The following is an 18,618-nucleotide window of genomic DNA, read 5'->3' as shown; positions in this document are numbered from 1 at the left end:
GCCCCACCTACATATTTGGTACTTGGCAGACCACTGGCCAGGGTTCTCTTCCATGTGATCCTTCCAGCAGGCTAGCCTAGTTGGGAGAACGAGAGCAAAGACTGCAAAACCTGTTGAGCCTAAGCTCAGAACTCTCACAGTGTCTGCTGCCACATTCTACTAGGTGGAGCACGTCACAAGGTGAGGCCAGATGCAAAGGATAAGGAACAAGATTTTAACCTCTTGGGAGTTGCTAAGAGAATTTATGGCCATTTTTAACTTACCACAAAAGCCCCCTCCTGCTTTGAGACAAGAGAGAGTGAGGATGAGTGTGAATGTAGATGTGGTTGTAGTGGGTATTTGCTGAAAGTAAAAAGAGGGAAAAAAAGTAGGAGGCTTTTCACTCCAGGGAAGGTCGGGGGTGGGGGCGGGATGAACCTGTAGAGAGAGGAGAGGACCTTGTGTACTGAGGAGATTCTGTCTCCACACTAAACATGTTAGGAAGCTATGGATGTGTTTTAAACATGAGCAAAACTCGATTATATTTGAACTATGAAATGATCACTTTTGCTGCCTTTGCCCTGTAGGTGTGATGAAATGAGCAATATATACTAACAGACCTCTTTATATTGAACTGTATCAGCATTCCTGGAATAAATACCTGAACACAGCATTTATTCTTTAAACATACTCCTAGATTTTATTTAGAAGTATTCCACTTAATATTTTTGCATTCATGTTCATTCATTAGTCTATAGGGTTTTTTTGTTTGTTCGTTGGCCTGTTTGGGGGATCTTTTGTTCTTTTTTTGTCTCAGGATTATGCTAGTTTTGTAAAATAAAATAAAATTTTCTGCTAACCAACAGTGTAAAAAAAAAAAAGGAGGCTTTTAAAAAAGTCATTTTCCATTAGAGAAATGCAAATCAAAACTATAATGAGGTACCACCTCACACCGATCAGAATGGCCATCATCAAAAAATCTACAAACAATAAATGCTGGAGAGGGTATGGAGAAAAGGGAACCCTCTTGCACTGTTGGTGGGAATGTAAATTGATACAGCCACTATGGAGAACAGTATGGAGGGTCCTTAAAAGACTAAAAATAGAACTACCATATGACCCAGCAATCCCACTACTGGGCATATACCCTGAGAAAACCATAATTCAAAAAGAGTCATGTACCACAATGTTCATTGCAGCTCTATTTACAATAGCCAGGACATGGAAGCAACCTAAGTGTCCATCGACAGATGAATGGATAAAGAAGATGTGGCACATATATACAATGGAATATTACTCAGCCATAAAAAGAAACAAAATTGAGTTATTTATAGTGAGGTGGATGGACCTAGAGTCTGTCATACAGAGTGAAGTAAGTCAGAAAGAGAAAAACAAATACCGTATGCTAACACATATATATGGAATCTAAAAAAAAAAAAAGGTTCTGAAGAACCTAAGGGCAGGACAGGAATAAAGACACAGACGTAGAGAATGGCCTTGAGAACCCGGCAGCCGCATAGCACAGGGAGATCAGCTTGGCGCTCTGTGTCCACTTAGAGGGGGGGGATAGGGAGGGTGGGAGGGAGACACAAGAGGGAGGAGATAATGGGGATATATGTATATGTATAGCTGATTCACTTTGTTATACAGCAGAAACTAACACACCATTGTAAAGCAATTATACTCCAATAAAGATGTTAAAAAAATACAAAAATAAAAAAGTGATTTTCCACAATATCTAATCCTGTATCTTGCTCATAACTGGCGTTTGATAAGTGTTCACTGAATAAATAAATGTTAAGATTTCTCATAACATCTGACATTTCTCAAGAACATAGATTTAAAAGCTTATTTTCACAATATGAACATTGTAAACAGCATTCTTTGCATCATATTGGATGCTTTTATGTGTATTATATAGACACGCAAAAAGGGATCCTCTGATCTCAAAATGTATGCTTTTGTATGCTGTCAGTGCAGTTGGACTTGTAATTAGGAGTAGCTCCTGGTCTCCCCCACCTCTACCCCTTTGGCCTCCCAGCGGCCTCTGATGAAAACTGTTATAAAATAGGAAAATGCTACAGGAGGGGACTAGCAGTGTACTTCAAAGGAGACCAAATTTCAGGTCCACATGCATGTCCAACTCTTCCTACTGTGTTTAACTCTGAAGAAGTTTTATTGTTTATCATAAACTAAAAGTACATTGTACAATTACCAAATATTACTGATTTAAAGTAGACATTATTTCAAGTTAAGTTTGCCTTATATTGTCTCTTTCTCTAAGCATGGAAATAGACTCCCAGGAACTACAGTAACACCCTTACTGTTGTGTAGGGCACAGCTGTCCGCAACTAGCAGTTCCATTTAGGGAGGAAGGATTGTATGCCTTTGCTCCCCAGTGGCAGTAACAAGCTTCTTTTTATTGTTGCTGACATTAAGATAGCTAAAATCAACAGTGAGGTAAACACTTCTTGGGACCATCTGGCAAGGACTTTAATCCAAAATATTCTGTAAACACTGAGTCCATTTGAGTACCCAAGGCCTACTATCCAGTCACCATAAACTGCATTTGTATTTTAGTTCTAAGCAGTCATTGAGACAGCAAAATAGTAGACTGTAGACTCGGTCTCTTCACCTTTCTCTCAAAATATTTTCAGTTTCCTGAGAGATTCCAGGACACTTACATTCTCTGAGGAAGGTTATTGTGCCTTGTTGAAGTCACCAGTAAATGGGGCCCTAACAGTTTTGGTCATTAAGTATCTAGTGGATAGAGATATTTGGAATGTCTTCATTTACTGTTGGGAAATACACTTACTCCATTTAAATGAGAGGCAGAAGTTTGGGATTGAGTTTTCCTTTTCCTGTATGTTTCAAAGTTTCTTTGTAAAAATGGTTTGCAGTATGACCTAGTTAAGACTTTTAAAGTCGTAAAGAAATGGCAAAGATAGGATTGTGATAGGGCACTTTATCCAGTCCCAGGGCTGATTTCTGGAGTTTTCTACAAGCCTGCATGAAAGGGCACAACTGGGGATTATTTCAACTGTGAAGCACCCGGAGGAATGACTGCTGGTGCTGCTAATGGTCTCTCTGTCCCTTCTCGGGCAATAAATTTTAGATATTGAAATATAGCTTTGGAGAAAAATGTAACTGAGGATTCCTTAAGCTTTTTACAAGACACTCAAAGGCTTTTCACAAGCTAGTGCTCTGCAAATGTGAATTCTTGATGTCTAAACATAAAGGTCCTTGACTGAACTAATTTTAAATGTGAATTTTAATACAGAGTGCTTGGAGAAAGGGAGTGCAGCTGGACCATTAAAGCATGGTATTTTGCCATTTTTAAGTAATGGGAAATACTGATTAAGAATGTTATAAAGATTTCAGCGTACAGAATGTGATTGTGTTTAATCATAACCTGTTACCACAAGTCTGTGTAACAAAAGCATTAACTCTGTTAAAGACAATGGCATACCTATTATACTGTGGCACTTTTTAATTCTTTCCGTGCTGAACAGGATATTGAAGAGCTTATTATCTAAAGGTCAGAATAATGCCCAAGACATGGCCAAGCCCAATGAGTGTCAGATGCATGGAATGTTGGATGACTTCATAGTTATGAAATTATTTCATTTCTCATGATAATTCCTGACTTGCCAAGTTAGTGAATTTTAAGAACTCTGAGAGCAGATTTTAAGATAAATGTGAAATAATCCATACTTTTGGAGTCAGGGACTTCCCTTCAGGCATTAGTTCATATTTGACTTGCTTGACTTACACTTGGGGATAAAATGAGTTAGGACAAGGTCTTAGATACCACATTCCCTTACTGGGAAAGAAAACCAACTTGCACAACTTTGGCTGGCTCATGTTTCTTGTTATACAGGCACTAAGAAGCAGCGGTTGCCATGAAATACTTTATTTAACCTTTATGAAAATGTTTTCTTAGTATGGCAAGGCAGTTTAGTTAAATGAAAATAAATAACTGTAAAAATTTTGGATTTCTTTTATATCCATCTGTTGACTTTTTTTTTCTAATGAAAAATTAGGGATAACAATTATAATTGTCTAAATGGCCATGATGACTAAAAATAAATTACAGATTGCATAGAACTACTTGATCTTCTCTTAGGACACATGTTGGCAATGTCTTCTATTTTACATTAAACTAAATTTTACTAAATGATGAATGAACATTTTAAAAGAAAATTTAAGAGAACAATTTAAAAGAAAATTTTTATTCAAACTTTGGTTAGGTTTCTCTATGGTTTATATTTGTATTTAGTCAAAATTGATTTTCAGACAAACAAAAGCTGACAATTTGGCTCACAAACTCAGAACATTTATCCAGGTCTGAATGACTATCAAACAGTATCTCCAGTTTCTTATCTTATTGGCTTCCATTTCTCAGCTTACCTACAGTATCCTTTATTATTTCCATCCAGCATACCCTTATCTCTTCCACTGAAGAGTTGGGTCTAACCAAGAGCATACTATCATTCTGTCAAGAGAGAGTGTCTACACAGCACCCAAATCTCCTGGCTGTTAGTGCCACTCAATTAAGCAGTTAATGTTTGTATTTATTTTATCTAATTATTTAAAAAGAAAATGTGATTATTTCATATTTTATAGACAGACTATCCTCTTCTGTACACACTCATAAGCATACATATCAAATTTCTCTGAATTTTTACTTTTCAACCCCTTATGGTAACATTAAGGATGAACAGCCTCAAAGATTATCACACAGTTTTGGACTTAAGGCAGCTATTAGTGTCACAGCTCATGTTTTATCAGTCATATATCATTTAAATATAGGGAAGCCCATACCCTTTAGAAACATGAAAACAATAGATATGTGTAATGTTGAAATGACCTTTTTTTTTTTACTGTGTGCATTTATATCTGATTTCATGATTAATATGTTCCCAAAAAGTTATGCATAAAATTATATTTTAACATATGAGAGAATCTGCTTATTAAATCTTTTTGCAAAAAAAAAAAATTTGTGAGGTTGTGAGGTAAATTATTTTTCCCTAATTTAGATAATTTCAATTTAGGTAACTTTATAGCAAAGAATACCCATTAAGCATCCTATTGTCTTGTAGATAATGTATAAATTAAAAGTGCCATACTCGTCACCCTACTTTTTCTTCTTTTTTTAACTTATTTTTCTCTTAAGTATGTAAATGTTCGTAATAGATTGAACAGAGACTAATGTCTGAACAATGAAAAACCATAAATAAATTCTGGAATACAGATTGTAGTTATTTATGAGAAATCTTTTTTAATTTTTAAAAAGTTTCTATGACTTGATTATAGATACACTGAAACATTGATTAAGCCTTAATGTTTGCTAGATGTGGGCCATTTGACATCCTATTTACTCATGGAAATTCGAATGATTTATCATAAACTGTATGATGAAGTGACACATACTGTTTTAAAACCATGAAGATGAATAGATATATGAATAGCATTTCTTTCTTTATAATAATTATATACGTCATTTTTCTTTCATACCTATGACATTTTCTCTCATATTTCTTCATCTATTTGTCTTTTTGCTCTGTACAATTATAAAGATTTTCAACTTTTCCTTCCATATTAATTATTCATACTTGCTCTACTTGCATCAGTGTAGATTGTTATTCTGCAAATGCATTCTTTGTTTCCTTGCATTTATTTCTTATCTAATTTCCTTTTCATATCATCTAGTTTTTTTAACTTCAGGCTGTTTTCTATTTATACTAGACTCTTCTTTCCTCTCAGTATTTTTCTACAGTTTTATAGAAATCATGTATTTTTGCATACTTTAGAGAAAACCAAAACCTTTCCTGATTTCTTTCCCCTGAATTCTGCAACTGGGTATTTATATTAACTAGTCTCTTCCCCTTATTTTCTAAGATGATATGCTTTTCCCTTTGTTTCGCAGTATCTTTTCATAGTTCTCATGGCTTGTTTTCATGTCACTTTTGCTATTTATTAATGTTTGTATCATATGAATTGCCCTTGGTTATACTATATTATCATTTGAGGAATGGTGGGATTTTTATTCTCATATCTCCAGCTTCAGGGCCAGATAATAAAGTCAGTTCCTATTCCACTTCCCATTTTTCAGCTGGCATTTCCTAATATTCTCAACTATACAAAGGTGAAAGCTTCTACATCCTCCCATGCTTCTCTGTTATCCTGAAATGTCAGAAGTCATAAAAAGCTAGTTTCCCTCATTCACAACTACTGTTTTTTTTGTTTGTTTATTTTTTTCCTGACTCTTTCTTCATCTATGATTGTCTTGTGATGACCATTCATAAAATACAGTGGTAAAATAAATAAATAAATAAATAATTTACTATTTAAGACTAGATATAGAAAGACCAGGGAGTTAGTTAATAGCATTATTTCAAACAGCCCAACAACTATCAGTTACTGTGTTTCAGTGCCTTTAATGCTTCAATCCCTGGTGTTTATTGATGATGGATGCTCTGAGGGTAAGTAGCAGTTCCTGACCTAAGAGTTCACTGCCTCTTCATCCTCCCTTTCTGTACCACTCTCTCTCAGGCAGGTCCTCTCCCTAACTCTCAACTCTCCTCCATCCCCAAGAATCTGCACACATGCCTCTTGGCTGCCTGAGAGCAAGATCTGACCTCCTGAAACAATGATTTTTTGTTCGAGTGTGCCTCTTTCTTTTCCAGGATCAAAATTCAGTGGTTCCATTTGGGTTATGGTCAAAGCTGTTAGAGGAATGTAAGCTGATGAGTTCATAATATAAAGTTAATTTTCCAAATTACATTGACAAGTTGTTTGCACAAAAGTTTGAAGCCATAGTTTGCTACTTTTATGACTTGTCTTGGTTGTAATGCAATCAATGTGGTTTTCAGACATCAATTTTGTACAGAAAGAACCACTCCAAGTTAGGTTGTCACCTGCTTTTGTTTATCAGAAGTAACAGTCCTGTATATCTTTTATTCTATTGCAATATGTCTTTTTTTCATGTTATTTCTTTGGGTAAGTAAAATATGTCAATCTCTGGTCAATCTTTTAATTTCCCCAAGCATAATACCTCTGGAGTCCTACAACAATTTTTTCCTTCCTCTCATGAATTTTTGCACTATACTTTTTCTGGTGAAATATCTCTCCCACTATATTGTGAGAATTTTCTGTGTGTGTGTCTCATTTGTCTTTATCTCCACCATGTATAGTACAGTTAGTTGGCTTATGGTGAACATTTAATAGATGTAGATCCTAAGAATATTTGCTAAATTGGAAAGAAAAAAAAACTATTGCCCTAGGGTGAAAAACCCTCAAATTATTATATTAAACTGCTCCAAGAATCAAGTGAGTAAGTATACAGCAAGCCAGACCCTGTGTGAGGAGCCAGTGGTGGAGGCCTCAGAGATGAACTGAGGCCCATGTCACCCTTTTAGCAAAGTGCCAACAGAGCAAATGGCAAAGCTGACTAGGACAAATGGGGAAACTTCATGCAGGAAGCTGAATTTGAGTTTTTAAAATAAAAATGTCTAATTTCTTTTTACTTGGAATGCAGGCTCTATATGCTTTCTATTAGACTTTTTTTTTCATTTTAATAACATTAATTTTTATCTGATTGCAAAGTAATACATATTTATAGTATGAAATTTGGAAATTACGTAAAAGCACACAAAAACACACACAAAAAGGAAACTTAAAACCCATAACCCCACAACCCCAAGATAACCACTATTAGCATTCTGGTATATTTCTAGCCATTTTCTCCCTTAGGAATAGGAATACATACTTTTTGTTCGTTTTACAAAAATGGGATGTATACTGCACATATCTTTTTGTAATGTGCTCCTTTTCTGGTTAATCTTTGGCTAAGTAATATTGTTCACGTTTTTTCGTTCTGTGAGTTTTTCTCAATGGCTTGAGAGAATCCTAAGTATAAGAGAGGCTCTGAGTAAGCGCACCTCAGTTCAAATCTTATCCCTGGCCCTCTTCAGCACTGTGGCCCTGGGGAGGTCACACAGCCTCTCTGTAACTCAGCTTGCTTTTTCATCCATAAAATAAAACAAAATCAACTGCCACATAAGACTGTTTTAAGGAATTAATAAGAAAATATATAAAAAGCAGCCCATTGCTTGACACATAGTATGTGTCTAACAACTGATAGCTATTATTGTTTTTACTATATTTCATTTGACTAATTTCCTAGTAATGCCAAATTTTCATTATTGAAACAATTCTGGAATAAACCTACATCTAGGTAAATCTTTGCACATATGTATAATTATTATATCAGGATAAATTCCTGTTTAGAATTGATGAGCCCAGTGAGTATCTGAAACTTAGATTTTTGATACAAGGATTACCCTCCAGCTACAATTTTCATTCTGACCAACATTTCGTGAGTGTGCCAGGTTTCCCTTCTTTTGTAAGAGGTTGTTTTATGCTGATCTGTAGCCTTCATTTAATTCAAACAATCTTGAGAGAAAACCTACAAGCCCTCATATTTTGTGTCATGATACTTGTGGGATAACAGTGACTTATATCACCTCCTGAAAGGTTGATTTGGAAAGCTTTCTTTTTCTTTCTCCTCTTTCCTCCAAAATACACTGCATCAAAGAGTCCAAGCTGTCCACTAGAAAATAATTCAATTTGACTTATTTCTACTTTATCATTCCTTTAGGTTGTGCTCTATAGAAGTAAAAGGATATATAGGGTCCTAAGAGTTCCAATATTGAATCAGAGTGACACCAAGCATTAGCAATTATCTAGACATTTTTCTACCTGGTTTTCAGCATTATTTCAGATACTCTGAACATCCTGAAATTCAACTGCCTTTAAAAAAGCAATAATGGGCAACATATTTTATTTTGTTTTTGTGTTAGTTTATTGGTGTGAAATGTACTATCAGTTCCACTTACGCATTCCAAACAAGCAGTTTAACATTGATCTGTTTAATTTGATCTGTAGCTTTTCAGATATTATTTTAGATAGACAAGAATGTTTTAATATTTTAACTTAATTTTCCCTCGTGATGCTCATCTAGTATATCATTTGGGCTCTGCTTTATGCTTTAGTATCAGTATTGCAATGTCTGAATTATAGATCTGAGGGATTGCATTGATTTATAGTTTAATCTACTATTGTTATCCACATAAAGCAAACCTCCCGTATAGAAAGGTCATTCAAAATAGGAACTGTTTCTGAATATTTTGATTTGATTCTCATTTTATGATATTATTTTATGCACAAATATTGCCACTAAAAGTTTTGAATATCTACTTTGGGTTATTTTTCAATAATCCTGATTCATTTATTCAACAAATATTTTATTGAATGCCTACAATGCACTAGGCTTTTGGGATATAGATATAAGTTTAGAAGTTTAAAAAACAAATATGATGCTTAAGCTTTAATATATATATAAATATACATTATATACTATATGTTTATTTTATACATATATATATACAGTAGCTTATTTCACTTGCATTTCACTTTAAGTTTTTAGAACTCCTAAAATTTCTACAAAGAATACAATGGATTGGGGAAATTTTTTTTTTAATATTTATTTATTTATTTGGTTGCACCGGGTCTTAGTTGCGGCAGGTGGGCTCCTTAGTTGCGGCAGGCGGGCTCCTTAGTTGTGGCTCGCCGGCTCCTTAGTGTGAAACGCAGCCTCCTTAGTTGTGGCATGTGAACTCTTAGTTGTGGCATGCATGTGGGATCTAGTTCCTTGACTAGGGATTGAACCTGGGCCCCCTGCATTGGGAGCACGGAGTCTTAACCACTGCACCACCAGGGAAGTCCCTGGAGAAATATTTTGAAGTTACGTAATTTTCAGTTTCTTTTTAGAACATTACATATTACTGTACAGTAAGTTACTGTAAAATGCAAAAAATATACACGTGACTCTGGAGACAAACTTTCAATTTCTGATTAAGTAGAAATCATCTTGATAACAATTTAAAAATGAATAGTGAAGTAAAGTTCACAGAAAAGTATCTAGTACCTTCATTTATATTTAAGATACAATTTAAAAATTGTTCTTAACCATCCCCTCTCTGTTTCTCTTCCTTGGTGTACCCTATTATCCTAGATTTCATCTTGTTTTTCTCTCCTCTGTAATCTGTCGATTCAGGAATTCTCCCTTGGATGTACCTGTGGGTGGTCCTGAGAGCTGATCCCCAAGTCCCTGATCAGTAATTCAGTTTAAGTTTTATTTTTTATTCAAAAAAATGAGTGGAAAGTTCTATGCTCCCATAGAGCATAGAGTCTTCAGTGGAATTTAATCTTGCTGCCAGTGCAGCCCTGGAGTGGGAGGGTCTGCTAGAAAAAAATAAATGTGGCCCCTTGAGACCTTCCATTGAGTGTGGCTACTGTACAACCTGCCTTATACTTAGTTTCAGTTCCCATTGAAAAGTTCAAACAAGAGTGGTTCATATTTGACTCTCTTTTTCTCCCACAATGGAAAATATTAGACACTAGCTAAGTAGGCCACAGAGAGTGAAAAGCCTGAATGGAAAAGGTGGTGAAGGAAGTGAGTCCGTAAGGGAAACTTAATAGAAAAGAAGGGAAAGAAAATTCCCAAATTGATAAGAGAACATTAAAGATGTCTTGGACTCCAGGCAGAATGGATAGTAATATTTTGCTAAGCCCGTTGCTTCCTTTCTCCTGTTTCTCATTCTGTTGCAGTTGTCCTGACCTCCACACTCTGCTCTCACCATCCTTTCAACACATTGCTCATCTATACAGAAGGCTAATTCCTGAATAAAGCACAAATTCCTTAGCTTAGTAAATCATCAGTGTTGGCCACAATCTAGATCTACTTCTCTGACCTTATCCCTAACTCTTCTTTACATGTTCCCTTTTCTCCAACCAGTTGAGACTATTAACTTTGCCCCAAGCAAACCTTCTGGCTTCACCTCTCAGATTGTCCCCTTGGCCCAGAAATGACTGTCATCCTTACTAGTTGAAATCCTACCCAAACTCTGAGACCCAGATGCTTCAGGAAGCTCTCCCAGTCACAGCAGCCTAAACAAGCCCTCTCTTCTCTAGACTTCTCTCATAATGCCTCTTGTTGGTTAGTTATGCATGCCTTATTTTCCCTGTAAAATCTTAAGCTCCTTGTGGGACAAAGACCAAAGCTCTTCTCTTTATTTCCTCTATAGTTCTTAGCATATTGCCTTCCTTATAGTATCTGAATAATAAAACTGTATTGGATGAATAATAGAAAGAAGTCTTATTAGGATTAGGCAGTCTAACACAAATTTCACATTTTTATGCCTGATTTTATAGTTTCTTCGGTATAGAAATAAAAACAGGCATATGAGTATTTGTTATTAAATGGAGACTTTTCAGTACCCATAGCAGTGAAATTGAGCGAGTTGGTCCAACAGGAACAGAACTTCCCACCCTCACTTGATGTCCAGGCGTATCTGAGCACCCCTGTCTAGTGCCCAAATCACTTACACCATGGGAAGGAGGACTAAAGTACCACTAGGCCTCCTGAATTCCTTTTTGTAGATTTTCTCTCCAAAGAATGTCATTCCTTTCCTATTAAATTATATATATATAATTGCCAATGATATTTAGATGCTTTTTAACTGTAAGCCAAACATTACAAATATTCTATTGGTCATGCGTGTGGGGAGAAGCGTCATGTTTTTCTCCCACTTAACTTTTCTGTGTGAACTAATTCCAAATGTATCTGAATTTTCATAATTCAAAGAAAATATATGTGCCAAAATTTTGAGAACAAATAGCTGCCAAGCGAAACCTGCCAGCATACTCCTTGGTGACATTCAGTCATTAAAAGCTGTGTACACAGAGTGAGCTACCTAAAACTGAGCTCAGATGCAAATGTGAACACTCCTCAATTAAAATTACATTGTGTATATTAAAACTTTCTTTAGAGGCTGTGGAATTTTCAAGAAAAATACAGCTGAGCTTGACCTTAAGTACCTTACCTCATTATTTTTTTGTCATTTCCAGCTACTAGTCTCTCCAAAGAAAACAACTTTCTTTGTTTCTTTTAGTTTTGTGTGTACCCTGAGCTTTATTCCCAATTGCTGCTACAAAAAACTGAAATGGTTCCAAACACCACTATTGTTTTTCTTTTTTTTTTTTTCTGTAACTAATATTTAAACATCAAAGATACTCTGGTACTTTTATGTTGAAGAATGTATATAAAATCACATTTTCCCTAAAGGTATTTTATTTGCTGTCCAGGAATTTTTTTTTTTTTTTTTAAGCTGTTAGACTTCTTTTTTAGAAGTCATCTGAATGGTAGCCTTTTGATTTCACAAGATCACTGGCGATGGTATGGAGGACGAACTGGAGCGGGGCCATATTAAAAGCAGGGAGATGAGATAGAGTTTTTTTTAATATTTTAAGATATTTAAAAACAAAAAAACCCTCTCAGTTTTCCACCAAAAAAATCACATTGTGATGACCAGTGACCTTGGGAAATTTTCAAATTTAAGCACGTTATAAGAGTTCCTCCCAAAGCTAAAACTAAAAAATAATGTTTCCATCAAAAAACTTTTATTGTTATGGCAATTCCCATGTAAGTCCTTAATGCATTTACTTTAAGAGCCTATTATGATAGCTCTTACATAATATTTTCAAAGTTTTATTCATTCTGTTAATTTGGAAAATGTTTCATGTGATTAGCCTTTGGTTAGCTCTTTTAAAAAACTATATATTATATGAAGGAAAATATTAAGTTTGTGTATCATCTAAATCTTTTTCCTAAAATGTCAGTTTTATTTCCTTATACTTAGTAATCATATAGAACATTGTTTATTTTCATTTAAATATGTATCCTAAAGAAGCAGTCATTATTGTTGTTTTAGAATACTTGTTCAGTTAGTGGAATTAAGTTTGGAATACTTAATTGCAGTTAGTGGGTAGGAGTAGAGATAGAAAATATTTGATGACCATGAAAGAAATCTAAATATTACCAAAAGTGGCAATGCTACATGAATGAATATGAATGTGGATCAGGAGACTCAACTGGTAAAAGTTAACAATAAATACATGCGAGAAAAAAGTAGAACAGAGACATTTTCTCACACATTCAAAATGTTAAAGGTATTTCTAATTTGATATATGTGATCTCATAAGTAGACTGTATTAAATGAACTGCATCTTCAAATTGCTGTTTTGTTCTTAATCAAAAGAAAAAATAAGGAATGACAATTTAGGGTCAAAAATAATGCTACAAACCAAATTTAGCTTTAATTACTGTCTAGCCAGAAGAAGGAATAAACTATCAGCCAAGACCACGATTCTTTGATCTCACATTTCAGCCTTCTTGTCCTCCAGATGAATGAAATGGTCTTTCCTCAAATGTTCAACAGGCCTTTTACCATTTGATAGGACAGTTATTTTTAAGAAGGTTTAAAATGTGATCTGGAAAACCACATTGACTCTATGTGGCATATTTGCTATTCTTAGCCTGGTTGAATAAGCTGGAAGTGGATGAATAATGCAGGTTAGAAAGAAAACAGATGCTAAATATTACAGATAGGAAGGTTTTCCAGCAATGAGACTTTCATTTTAGGGCTAGTTTTTGTTGGCACTTTTGGCATTATGACGAGTGTTGTTTTTCTCTCCAGCTGTTACACATCTGTATTGAAGGCTGGGGCAATTGGCGTTGGTCAGAGCCCTTCAGTGTGGACCATGCTGGGACTTTTATTAGAACTATTCAGTACAAGGGTCGAACTGCTTCACTGATCATCAAGGTTCAGCAACTCAGTGGAGTACAAAAACAGGTAAGTTTCTTTGTGTTCATGGCCCAGACAACTCTTGATCATTTGATGTAATTAATGGAAGGGAAACTTAAAGAAATGAAAATATCAATAAAAAAAAAATCACACTGCCATGCCCAGTTATGCCTACTCCTACCATGCACACGAGCACTTAATAAGTGCTTGTTGATGTTCCTGATGATGATGATGGCTTCATACCCCTTGTCCCACGTCTTTTACAAGAGCTGCTAACGAGCAGTAAACTTTACTGATTTTCATTTCACCTCTTCTCCCTGTCACCACCTACCTTCTGGTGGAGGTGCTAATGAGCTGTGAAATGGCCAAAGCGTCTTTACTGAGAAGGAAAAGAAGTCAAGGATGGTGGGGACTCTGGATAATCCAACAGTGGATAACCAGGAGTTGATTCTCATACATGTAAGAATAACCTGCGTGCAAGTGTCGTGATTCTCTCCCATGACAGAGTGGGCCTGGGTCTCCAGCAAGCTTTCTTTTCCTAGGAGTTAATATTAACTGCAGTAAAAATTCACTGCAGTCTAACTCTTGGCATATAAAACTTCAGCTCTCAGCACATATTTTTATATATTTTATAAAACTTCCTTTTGGCTGTTTTTGAAGTTCTAAGACTGCAAAGGGAAAAAAAAGTATCTGACACTTTTTTGTGTTCTTAAGATGTGAAAATGTGGTTTAAAAGATGTTTTTCAAGCATGGAGCATATGACAAGAGTAGAAAGAAAAAAAGGAAGTATTAAAATCTGAAAACTGGCTTCACTGCACACATAATAACTGGATTTGTCATAAGAGTTTTAACATATACATCTGCATCTGGATTGTAACAGTCTATCCAGAGCTTATGTGAACTGAGGACGTGATAGAGACAGCACTCAGTCCCTAGAAAAGGAAAAAGGGAGCTTTCCATATTGAGCACCTGGGGCTACTCCATTGCTGTATGCCAGGGGCAGGCAGGAAGCAACTGGTGAGGTGAACAGTAGGACCTATACCATATACATTCTTGGCCTGCACCTAATCAGGGAGCTGGACTTCATGTTCTCATTATGGTGGGCAACAGAAGTGAAAAGAAACCTATAGCAGAGGAGTCTCAGACAAGAAGCATGGAAGAGTCTTCCCAGTCAACTGACCATTCCTCCAAGTATTTGTTGATTGCCCCCTGTAGAACAGAGAAAAATGAAAGACACTAAGTATGTAACACAGTCTTTGCTCATAAAATGTAAATTTATGTAAACCCAACAATGTGTACGACTGACAGTAAGTGTGAAAGGAATTTAGAGGTTTCACTAAGAAGATTTGACTTGAGCTGGGCTTTACAAAACATGTCAAATTTAGATTAAGAGAGGGCATTCCAAGTCAGCAGTATAGGATAAATAAAGATACAAATATGGGACAAATGTGTCTTACCCAAGGACTCATGAGGGGACCAGTGTGGCTAGTGTGGGCTTTGAGCTGGAAAGTCATAAGAACCAGAAGTGTCTCTCCTATCTGCCCTTAGAGCTCTCTTACATGGATATGCTCTCAACAAATATCTGCCCAATACACACTGGTTTTCTGATTCTGTCACTCATGGTCTCTCAAGAATGCCTTGTCTACCTTCCCATTCACCAGCATGCCTGAGAAAAGGTCATACAGCATCTGTTTGAATACTCCAAACGATGAGAGTCTCATTCTCTCACACATCAGCCCTTCCCATTGTTGGTTACTTCCAGCAGTTAATGAAATTCTTTCCTAATTTTGACCCAAAATCTGTCACCATTCAGCCAGTTTTTACCATTCCTCAGAACTTGTGAGGCATATGCAAAAAGCACACAACTTGTTACCTCTCCTCTATGTTACAGCCCTCCAAAAACATGAGAGGAGGTAGAATATTTCCCCTTAGTTTCTTTCCCTCTAGGCTAGTGGTTTTCAAACTTGAGTGTATATCAGAATCCCCTCGAGGGCTTCTTAAAACACAGATTGCTGGGTCCCACCCCCAGAGTTCCAGATTCAACAGCTCTTGGGTATAGCATGATCATTTGTATTTCTAACAAGTTCTCAGGTGCTTTGACCACCATAGCTCTGGTCTGAAGTTTCCCAGTTCATTCAAGTCTTTGGCATGTGGATGCTAGAACATTTACCAGTCAGTGGAAAGGCAGGGTCCTTCCGTGGAGAAATCTTTTCAAGGAATGTCCTTGGTGGTTAAGATCACAGGCAACCTTGCTAGCTGCGTGATCATCAGCAAGTTATCTAACCTTTGTGAATCGCTTTTCTAAAATGGGACTAGTAATAATAGTGCCTTCCCTCATGAACTAAGTATGAGAATTAAATGAGTTTCTATATGTACAGTGCTTACAACAGTGCCTGGCCCATTGTCATAATCCAATAAATTTTAGTTACAATTACAATAATGAAATATTCCCAGGCATGAGTAATGCTGGTTGGACTTTTTTGTGTTGCTATGTTAATGCCTCATTCTTGCCATAGATTTATCTACTTTCACGAAATGATATTAAATTTCAGGGATAAATTAATACATACAGTGTACCTGAGCAGATACTATTGCAACAGTATATCATAAGCCCAAAAAGTCGGTCATGTAAAACACATTATTTTTTTTAATTCTCACAAAACTTTACCTACTTTTTTTCTGATTGGAAAAGATTTCTCAGTCCTAGTACTTATTACCTATATGACCTTAGGCACATTTCTTAACCTTTCTATGCTTCATATTCCTTTTGTAAAAGAAAGCACCCAATAAATACTAGTTCACAGTGTTATTTTTATGTTAACTATTATAAAGTATATCTGGAAACACAGAAAAGCCTAATGAAGAAAACTAAAATTACCCATAAATCTACCAACCAAAAAATATATTCTATTATTAATTTGCTGTATTTTTTCTACTCTTTTTTTCTATGCAGAAATTTTTTAACCAACTTGAACTCTGATTGTAATTACAGTTTTTCAACTTGTTTTCTTCCCTTAACATTATATAATGCTTATTTTCTCATGTTATTTAAAATTCCTGAAGTTATCCCTTTAATGGTTGCATAGTGATTTACCATATGGTGTATCAAACCCCATGTAGACATTTCCTTGTTGTTGGGCATTTAGTTAATTTCCAATTGGTTACTATAATAGATCCTTAAATACATAGCTTTGTGTATAAATATATGTCCAAATTTCTGAGTCTGTCCTTAAAATAAATTGCTATAAAATTTAATTACCTGCACAAAGGATATGAATGTTTTTGTGGTGCTTGATGCACATTCCCAAATTAAAAAGATGTACTTTATTTCTTAGACAAAATTCATCGTTTTGTCTTACCAGAGTCTTGTTGGGGCTACACTAACCTTTTAAATAATTAAATATATATTTGTCCTAAAACTTCTGCTGATTTCCTGAGTTTTTCAAACCATTAGCATTTTTTAAATCTTAAATATTTATGAGGGGTTCAAATCAGAACTAAAAAAAATTTCCATACATTGAAAGTTTAAGGAGTTCTTTTAATCACTCTCTCTGTTAATGTCAAATATACAGATTTTAAGGCATCTGGTGCCAAGTCACATTTCAGAACTTTTCCAAATGTTATTTGTACTGGTAAATGTTAATAATCCTTTTCTGCGGGGAATGCCTCTCACACTTTTCTCTGCTTCTACCTCATTTATAATAAATACTCTTTAAAAAAAAAAGTCAAATCTAGCCAAACAGGAAAGGATTCTTTGGAGAACGATAATGGAAGCATAACCAGCCCTTGCATCGCATTTACCTTTTTGAGAGGAAGTGTCTTCTTCTCCCACAGGAACTGGGAAAGTCCATTTTACATTCCCACTATCATGGAAGGTACATACACATATAACTTATATTTTGAGTTGTAGCATTTCTTGTCATCATCAAATGAGATTGAGCTCTATATTGGGGCCATTAAAAAAACTTAGCAGAGTATGGACACCAAGGGGGGGAAAGCATCGGCAGGGGGTGGGGGGGGCGGTGGTGGGATGAATTGGGAGATTGGGATTGACATGTGTACACTAATATGTATAAAATAGATAACTAATAAGAACCCACCGTATAAAATAAATAAATAAAATTTTTAAAAAAACTTAGCAGAGCAGGGAAAATTAGAACACAGAAACAGCAATTCGTTTAACCTAGAATGAAGCAAATGGAAAGTGGGTTATACTGAACCCAGGTAATACGAGGTTCAGCAGACCACCATGCCAACCTCAAACCAACTGTTGCATGCATCAACATTGTAAAAAACCTTTCTAGTCAGTGTTTTTCTGCCTTTCCCCTCTCTCCCTCCCTCTCTCTCTCTCCCCCTCTCTGTCTGTCTGTCTCTCTTTCTCTGTCTCTCTCTCTCTCACACACACACACACACACACAAAAATGTATTATTTCTTTTTAAATTGGATTTTTTTTTATGGTCAGGGTAGATTAACTAACATTCAGATTAGCGCTAGTTAAAGTACGTCAGAGACAGGATTTCCTCAGTTGGCCAAGTTAGGAAGATAGGAACCAAGCTTCCAGAAGAACTTCATGGATTCCTGCCTCCCTCACATCTTCGCTTCTTTCCTTCTACCCCACCTGGGCCTGGAAATTTGCAGTAAACCGCAGCTGCCTAATTATGAAGCCCCATTTGGGGAGGAGGGTGTGTGCAGCTCCCTGATGTACCTTAACTGCATTAATACACCACTGGACAATGGAGAATTGGCTAAAGCTTGCCTGAACAATGACGTTTGGTTACCTGTACCCTGCCTTTCCTGTACCCCTCTCATTTCCCCAATTCAGTGAAAACTGACCACACATAAAATTTCTCAGGGACTTTGTACATTATACAACTACTCACGCACATGTATTTGCTTCCGTGTTTTCCATCCCTTCATTGAGGAAAGCTT

The 18,618-nt window shown here is 35.9% G+C and overlaps 1 protein-coding gene across 11 annotated transcripts in view; it reads left to right on the top strand.

The window, feature by feature from the left end:
* The window catches only part of VPS13B (vacuolar protein sorting 13 homolog B), a 765,850-nt gene that overhangs the window by 688,480 nt on the left and 58,752 nt on the right, over positions 1-18,618 (top strand). For all 11 annotated transcript variants that reach the window (XM_082364176.1, XM_082364168.1, XM_082364180.1 and 8 more), the window contains one exon: positions 13,581-13,736. In XM_082364176.1, coding sequence (XP_082220302.1) covers positions 13,581-13,736 — 156 coding nt within the window. The remainder of the gene's footprint in view (positions 1-13,580; positions 13,737-18,618) is intronic.

Source organism: Balaenoptera borealis, assembly GCF_965194805.1.
Source record: "Balaenoptera borealis genome assembly, chromosome: 17".
Taxonomy (NCBI): domain Eukaryota; kingdom Metazoa; phylum Chordata; class Mammalia; order Artiodactyla; family Balaenopteridae; genus Balaenoptera; species Balaenoptera borealis.
Note: the sequence above shows the minus strand (reverse complement) of the source record. Positions and strands in the feature narration are given on the sequence as shown.